This window comes from Sciurus vulgaris (genome assembly GCF_902686455.1).
Source record: "Sciurus vulgaris genome assembly, chromosome: 4".
Lineage (NCBI taxonomy): Eukaryota > Metazoa > Chordata > Mammalia > Rodentia > Sciuridae > Sciurus > Sciurus vulgaris.
In genome coordinates, this window is record NC_136464.1 from 95719436 (window position 1) to 95728395 (window position 8960).

General features: G+C 34.0%; 1 protein-coding gene across 1 annotated transcript; it reads left to right on the forward strand.

Moving 5' to 3' along the window:
- Positions 1-632: 632 nt before the first annotated feature.
- LOC306659027 (60S ribosome subunit biogenesis protein NIP7 homolog) lies at positions 633-2088 on the forward strand (the record flags this gene model as incomplete). The annotated part of the gene is made up of 1 exon (XM_079136272.1): positions 633-2088. The coding sequence occupies one exon, from the start codon at positions 633-635 to the stop codon at positions 1173-1175; it is 543 nt and encodes a 180-aa protein (XP_078992398.1). The 3' UTR covers positions 1176-2088.
- Positions 2089-8960: the final 6872 nt, after the last annotated feature.

An 8960-nucleotide genomic window follows, 5' to 3' on the forward strand; every position in this document is an offset into this window, starting at 1 on the left:
ATACAGCCACATCAATGTTCATAGCTGCTCAATTCACTATAGCCAGATTGTGGAACCAACCTAGATGCCCTTCAGTTGATGAATGGATAAAGAAACTGTGGCATATATATAAAATGGAATATTACACCACCATGAAGAATGATAAAATTATGGCATTTGCAGGCAAATGGATGAAATTGGAGGATATCATGCTAAGTGAGATAAGCCAATCTCAGAAAACTAAAGGACAAAAGATCTCGCTGATAAGCGGATGAGGACATATAATGGGGGGTAGGAGGGGTTAGTGTTAGGGTTAGGGATAAGGAGGGTGGTAAGAATGGAGGAAGGAAGGATTGTATAGAGGGAAAAGAGGGGTGGGATGGGTTGGGGAAGGGAAAAAATAACAGAATGAATCAAACAACATTGCCCTATGTAAATTTATAATTTTTAATTAAAATAAATAAATAAAAAAAACCATCATTATTCCAATGATGCAAGGATACTAGAACACAGTTCAATTGTCTGTAGTATTGCTGATATCCAGAGCATTCCCTGTCTTATTATTACATTAACCTTTTATTGTAAGGACAAATATTTCACCTGTGACACTCAAGCTACCTCTTGGTTATTTATGTGAATTAAATATATGAAAAATGCGGCCTTTGACTGAGGAGGAGACCCGTGTAATGTTTGAGAAGATAGCCAAATACATCGGGGAGAATCTTCAGCTGCTGGTCGACAGGCCCGATGGCACCTACTGTTTCAGGCTGCACAATGACAGGATGTACTATGTGAGTGAGAATATTTTGAAGCTGGGCGCCAATATCTCCGGGGACAAGCTGGTATTGCTGGGGACCTGCTTTGGAAAGTTCACTAAGATCCACAAGTTCCATTTGCACATTACAGCTTTGGATTACCTTGCACCATATGCCAAGTATAAAGTGTGGATAAAGCCTGGAGCAGAGCAGTCTTTCCTGTATGGAAACCATGTTTTGAAATCTGGTCTGGGTCGAATCACTGAAAACACTTCTCAGTACCAGGGAGTGGTGGTGTACTCCATGGCAGACATCCCTTTGGGTTTTGGGGTAGCAGCAGAGTCTACACAAGACTGCAGGAAAGTAGACCTCATGGCGATTGTGGTATTTCATCTAGCAGACATTGGGGAATATGTATGTCATGAAGAGACATTGACTTAAAATGAAGTCATCGCGAGAACTTAACAGCTGTGTGGAAGGGCCTAGCTTTGTTTCCTGTGTCTGTGCAGACGCCTCCATCATGTTGAATTTTGTCAGCACTGTGACCTCTACAGGGACTTCTTAGTTTAATATTCTCATTATAACTGACAAGTGCAGGCTCTTTCTTCCTATACAGAAATGACTCAAAAGTGAGGTTTTAGATCTTTGCATTTGTGATTTTTATATTTGAATCAGAGGGCTCTTGTTCTGAGTAATAGCTCCTAAATTATTGGAACTGAGGACAAGAATATAGTATTAATTGTTATCTGTGATAACACTGTTTTCCAGACTCATGGTGAGAACACAATGGATTTTCTTTTTTATTTATTAATATCACAAAAGATAAAGATAAATACTGCTATATAAGAATAGTAGGCCATGTCTGAGGTTTTAGATATGAATTTGGCTAAAATAATAAGTGCAATTTAGTCAGCTGTTTTTCTATACAGTAAATGCTGTATGGTATAAGAAAAACTTGGATTTGAATCCCACTTCTGCCACTTATCAGCTGTATGACCATGGGTAAGCTTCATTTTCTTCTGTTTAATAAAAAAAAAAAACTAAAAACCAACTTTAACCATCAGCCTAAGAATGTTTTTTTTAGGATTAGGAATCATGATTGTAAAGCATAAGGCACAGTGTCTGGCAAATAATAGGTGTTGGAGGAAATGGTAGAGGAGTTATTTTTATATTACATATATTACATATTTCTTTTACTAAGCATAGGGTCTTATGAGTATAATTTGATTACATTGTCTTGTTTTTTACATTTTTTAAAATCTTTTTCTTGGATGGGATGATCCCAGTTTGTAATTTTGTTTCATTACTTTGATTTTATAAAACACTTCTCTTATCAACCTTTACTTACCTGACTAGACTAAACAAAAAGCACTAATTACAAACCCTGAAATAATTCAGCTCCTTCATCTTCATACTTCCTCAAAATCACTTATAGAATTACAATATTTTATACAGAACATTTTAGAGCCAGAAGTTTTAAAAGCTACCTGTACTGTAAAACAAACAATTTCTTAAATGAATATAATACTTTTAATTCCAAAATTGACATCTTTAAAAATAAAATACTTTAAACTACAAATAAATAAATAAATATATGTACTTATTATTTATTGTTCTCAAACCCTAATTACTTACTAAACTCCAATATTTCCAAATACTAAAATTTACATGGTTTTCTCTCACCTAGTTTATAATCTTTGTAAATTGGTTTGTTGTTCCCAGAAGAATGAGAAAACATGAGAAAGTATGCTAGGAGAAGGTTAAGAAACTAAGGTCTAATTATGAACACATATTTAGAAATTATGAAGTGGTAATCTCTCTCAATGTCCTTGTCAATAATCAAAACCAAAGTTGTTTGGGGAAATCTTACTCCTACCATACAAGACTGTCCCCTTCCCAGGACAGTGCTAACCCAGACAAAGCAATGCAGAGACTCCCCCTACATGTATGAGTCATCTCAGTCATGGTTGAAGGGCATAAATGTAGGTCCAGAGACTTTTTTGTAGCAGACAATGCCTTCTCAGAAATCATTTTGTAAAAGTACAAACAGAGAAACAAGATGTATCCCATTTGTTTACGATAAAAATAAATTTAAAAAAGTGAAAAAAAAATGTGGGAGGTACTAGAATTTACTACAGTAAAAACATGACGTTGTGTGACATTCTTACATAACATTTTAGCAGTTTCAATGCACTATTAACCTTTTTGAATCATGATACTTTCAAAGCATATACATTTATTATATTGCTTATTTAATTAATTTAACCATATTACTTTTGATCTATTCAATATAATTATAAACATCTTCAGTTCCTGCTAACAGCGACCTTTCCTAACAGTTTTCTTTAAACATTGGTACAATTAGGAATTGCTCTTGGTCAGATAATGTTTCCTATGGAGACATTCTATTGAATACTTGAGCTCTATTGTTTGTTCTGTTTCATTTAACTTTAAATGTTTCAGTGTACCCAAAAGGAAAAAAAAAAAATTCTCCTACTCCTCATTAGAACATTACCTTGAATAAAGTGAATGCCAATGATTATTTAAGCATTTATGTCAACTCATTTGAAATAAAAAGTGTGGGAAAAAACATTGAGATACAGAATACAATAAATGTTAAAAATATTTCTGGAGTTTATCAGTGCAAGAGCTTAGACTGAAGTAGTATCTATGTGTGCTGTATGTGTGTGAGGACATGGGGAAAAGTGTCTTCATTTTTGATGATAGGATGAGAAGAAAACTAAAGATAGAAGCACAGAAAGCTATCCAAAAAAAAATGATGCTAAAATAAGAAGGTGATTAAATATATAGAGCAAGTGTTAGGTATGTGACTAAAAACTAACATTCTATGATTGAATGCACAGAGTCCAGACCATTTTGGAAGCATGAGGACACAGCTAGCATGAAACCTTGGTTTGTTCCAAGGAAGAGTTTTGTTTTCTGTCATAGACATTTGAGGGTCTGAGTCAAGAGAAAGTAGCTCTGAGATTGATGCCAATACTAAATAAATACATATGTGATTCTAAGAAAAAAAAAAAAAAGAATCTCATACTGCTTTTATTTCTAGCTTTAAATAATTAAAACTTAACCTTTCCTAATATGAATACCTTGTAGTTTTAAGGCAGAAAGAAACAATTTAATGACTATGCTCCCTGAATTATAATTTTTCATTGCAGATATCACAAAATAAAGCAAAATGTTGAAATCCAGCTTTTTATTATTTAAAACATTCTGTCATTTGAAAACAATTTCATATTTTTCTTGTAACTCAGATTAATAAGAGAAACATGCTGTATACTATTTTATTAAATTACCAGAAAGAATACCACCTTAATCTCAATAAACTTTTCTGTTAGATGAACTCCCTGGTGTTAAAGATCTATAATATGCTCATATCATGAATGTATATATTCATGAATTCAAACAAATGAAGAAGTATTAATGGAGAAAGTATTTGATACATAGCAAATATTATCAGTTATAATGCTGTTTGAATGTGCTGATCCTCTTAAATATGAAAGGTATAATGGAGGAAGGAAATAGAGCAAACAATAGATTTAATTATAATTTGAATTTTCCATATCACTAGCTATCAATTTCTGTTAAGTTATACATTTAAGGTTGATTGAGGAAGAGTCTTTGGCAATTCATATGATGTAAATCTTAGCTAAAATACTATCTGTCAATGATGTGACTTTATGTGATACTTCAAACATATTCAACCTGACAGTCTTTTATACAAATAAAAAAGGCTGAATCAAGTCAAGTCTATGGCTTTCTCTACATCTCCAAAATATTGTCATGTCATTGTTAAGCATGACAAATTTCTACTCTTCTAGGCTCAAAATACACACTTATGTTGACATGAAATAATTATTTAAGCCTTCAAATGGAGAAAATTTTGAACTTAAAGATTCTGTCAAAAACGGCACATACAAAACTCAATTTCAGGTAGTTTTTGAGCTTCTGTTGGCATTTTAATTAGGATGCAAAATAAAATTCTACTGTTTTATAGTTAATAATCTTAGATTTGGTTAGAATGTAGGTTCTGGTCAGATAAAGAGCATGGATTGATTTTTTTCTCACTCAATAATTTCCTATTATGTTTACTCATTGGTTTCTATACCTTTTGCTACTTACTTCATCCTTCCTGACTATGTCCTCCTGTGTTTTAGATGTCGTGTCCCCCAAAAAGCTCAACCCTAGAAGATTTGGAGAAGTAATTGGGCTATGACCTTAAACTAATAGTGAATTAATTCTTGAAGGGATTAACTGAGTGGTAACTGGTAGCAGGTGGGGTGTGGCTGGAGAAGGTGCTTCATTAGAGTTGTGGCTATGGGTATACATTTTGTGTCTGGAGAGTGGAGTCTCTCTCTGCTTCCTGATCTTCATGTGAGTTGATTTCCTCTGCCCACTCTTTCACCATGATCCCCAAGGAAAAGAGCTGGCCTTCTATGGTCTAAGACCTCTGAAACCATGAGCCCTCAAATAAACTTTTTCTCCTTTACAATTGTACTGGTTTGATCTTTTAGTCACAGCAGCAAAAAAGCTGACTAAAATACCTTTGTTTCTTAAAGGCCTGCCTCCTGGTGCAGATGTAAATGCTTCAGTTCTCCTGTTCAGCCCAGGTTTGTATATGTCTCCCCAGGAAAGGAAATAGCATAGCAAAGCTTAGCCTCTCTAAAAGCAAATATCCTTATAAATCAGGCATGAATAAAGCACTTCTTTGTGCCTAGTCTTGCCTATATCTTTCCTCATTTAACTGGATAATACAAGGATAAATCTGTAACATCTTTAGTAGTTACTATAATTTTTATAATTGTGTTGTATAATCTGCTGCAGGACTGAAATCTACACTGATAAATTGGCATCTTGCTTTTATAATATCCTACATACAACTGAATTCTCTAATATACTTGCTAACCTGATAAGAGTTACAGTGTCTTAACATTTTTATTGTGATTTTTAGCTACAGGTTATTAGCTGATACAGCAAGAATCACAATAAAACTGGCTTAAAGTTTAAAGACAGAATATATATGTATTGATTACATTATGACTAATTTTTTTAAAATGACCTTTCTAGTAATGTATTTGAAATTGGTGAGTAGGAGTTATATATCTCTTATGTTTGTTGTTCCACCCAGTCAAACTCTCTGACATTAAAATGGGTCACCTTTAATTCTCTGAACTGTGTCAAATAACCTGTGTTACCTTGTTTGGTTCCTTAAGACTTCTTCTCTTTACTTCCCAATTCCACCAGAATCCTTGGCTGAATTGTTCAGTTTGTGTGCTAGAATATACATAAAGAATACTCATTATCAGCCAAATTCCCTTTTTCCAAAGCCAAATCCCCACTTTGATTCATATCAACTATATCCATAACATGACTAGGTATTCTTAAAGAAATAATATAAATAAAGCAGAAAACAAATAAGCTAAGAAGGCAGGACTGTCTTTTATATTTTACTATATGAGCATAGAAAAAGCAGCTTAGTTTCAGAATATCCTAGGCAAGTAGTTAGTGATTATTTCATTTTCAGTCTTACATGTAAATAGCATACTTTGTATTATTGTTCATTTAGGTATTAATAATTACAGGTTGATAAGTCCAAAGACTGTTATTTTTGAAAAATATATCAGTTTTGTTGACATCAGAGAAGATTTCTCCTATTTCTTATCATTTTAAGATTTTACTTCTAGGAAACTTGAAGTTCTTTAGTAAAATGAGTGGATGTCTACACAGGTAGGTTTCTCCAGAAATCTGACTTTGAAATTAGAGTAAGGCACCTGATAGATATTATGGGATACCCTCTTGAATGAATATTTTGTACAAGGAGAAACATAAATTGAGAAAGAAACTGAGCTCTGATGTAGTCTTAGTGAAGACCTTATGGTGGTCTCTGAAATCCTACAGAATTTTCAAGAGTTGAGGCAAGAAAATCCATGTCAAACATCTCCTGATTGTGGGCTGCTCAGGAAGGTGATATAACCTTGGGAGAGGCAGCCCACTTCAGCTTAGATGATTATGACTTCACAGCCAGTAGTTAGAAGTATAAGTCCTTCAATCCTGAAGGAGGATGTGATCAGCAGTTCACAACATCCACTACAAACACCTTTGCAAGGCAATATGAAAAAGTATCTGGAAATCAATGTTGCTCTTTTACTTTGTAGCTGAGGTCTGAAAATCTCCAATAAATATTCCTTCTTCCTTTAGTTCTACCATGAAACAAATCTGCCCAAATAGCACATATTAAGTCACATATGCATGAACTGATAACATTTTTTCTGTCCTTCTGCAGAGAATGACTATGATCAATGGATTTCTGTTTGAAAAGAAATATTAAAATGGGGGAAAGGGAAAGAGATTCCCAAGTTGGGAAGTAAAGGAGGGTCTTTCAAATAGTGCTTTTCTTAACTATAACTATCTCCATTTATGTTAATGAGTATGTTTTGGGTAAATCATATAAATCTAAACATAAGATGTAGGTGTTATAAGGGATTCAAAAAGATGCCCTCTAAAAGCATCACCACTTGAGTCTTGTCTAAAGAAAATGTGCATCATTCAATTACTAAAAGCGAATGACTCACAAGAGTCTGTATTAGAACTAAATCATTCATCTCTTTTTTCATATTTTCTTTTATTTGTTCTAATTTGTTGTACATGACAGTAGAATGCATTTATACATTTTGACACATCATACATAAATGGAGTGTAATCTCTCATTTTTCTGATTATACATATTGTAGGATCACATCAGTCATGCAGTCATATATGTACAGGAGGTAACAATGTCTGTTTCACTCTTCTGTCATCCCCACTCCCATACCCATTCCCTTCCCTTCACTCCCCTTTACCTAATATAAAGTAACTTTATTCTTCCCTGTCCCCCCAGCTTATTGTGAATTAGCATCCACACATAAGAGAAAACACTCAGTCTTTGGTTTTTTGGGTTTGGCTTTTCCCTTAGCATGATATTCTGTAACTGCATCCATTTACCAATAAATGCCATAATTTCATTCTTCTTTAAAACTGGGTAATTTTCCATCATATTCCATCATATATATATCACATTTTCTTTATCCATTCACCTGTTGCAGGGCATCTAGATGTAGGTTGGTTCCATATTTGTGCTTGAGCTATGGTGAATTGAGCTGCTGTAAACATTGATGTGGCTGTGTCACTGTAGTATGTTGATTTTAAGTCCTTTGGGTATAAACCAAGGAGTGGGATAGCTGGGTCAAATGGTGGTTTCATTCCAAGTTTTCTTAGGAATCTCCATACTGCTTTCCATAATCTATTAAACAAATATTTGCTGAGCATCTATTATATGACTGTACCTGTTCTAAGAACATGCATTATAAATGTGTTTGTCATTAGGCAAGGAGCTTACCAGCTACCAGTTGTGAGAAAAAAAAAAAAGTACAACTAAAAGGCAGAGCAATTGCAATGGTCAAATGTATAGGATTTAGTTGTAACCACCAGGAATCTATGTGGAAAAATAGAAAGGTTGGTACTAGTATTGGAGCTTACAAATGTAAAGTTGCTATCATACCAGCAAGATGGAGGTGTGGGGCAAAAATAGAATACATATAGTTTACCAGGTGGTGCCTTCTGGTGGAAACCTCTATGCAGAATAATTGGGAAAGTCTCTTCTAAACAGCATCCACTTTAGTTTTATTGATGGCTATTATACAAAATCCTTCTCAGCTATGTTACATTTAATTTATCTCCTTGCGAACACTTCTTCATGTCACCCATTAAGTCTCTTTTCTCATCTGAAAATGAAAAGATTTGCTTTAAAGGTAATAGTATTTTGTTTATTTATTGTTTTTAGAGTCAAAGTCTTGTGAGTTCATTTTAAATTAACTCAAGAAAGGTTTATCCAGGCACAGTGGCACACTCCTGTAATTCCAGCATCTCTGCAGCCTGAGGGAGGAGGATCACAACTTCAAAGCCAGCCTCAGCAATTTAGAGAGACCCTAAGCAACTTAGTGAGATCCTGTGTCAAAATAAAACAAAAAAGGGCTGGGGATGTGGCTCAGTGATTAAGCTTCCCTGGGTTCAATCCCAAAAAAAGGGAGAACAAATGAACAAACAAACAAAAAATAGATTGAACAACTTTGTAGGATGCATTTGAGTATGTTATCATTTGATTTGACAAAAAACAACCTCATGTTTATTTTAAAAAACTTTGAAGCTATTCTGTGAACAAAAACAAAAAGT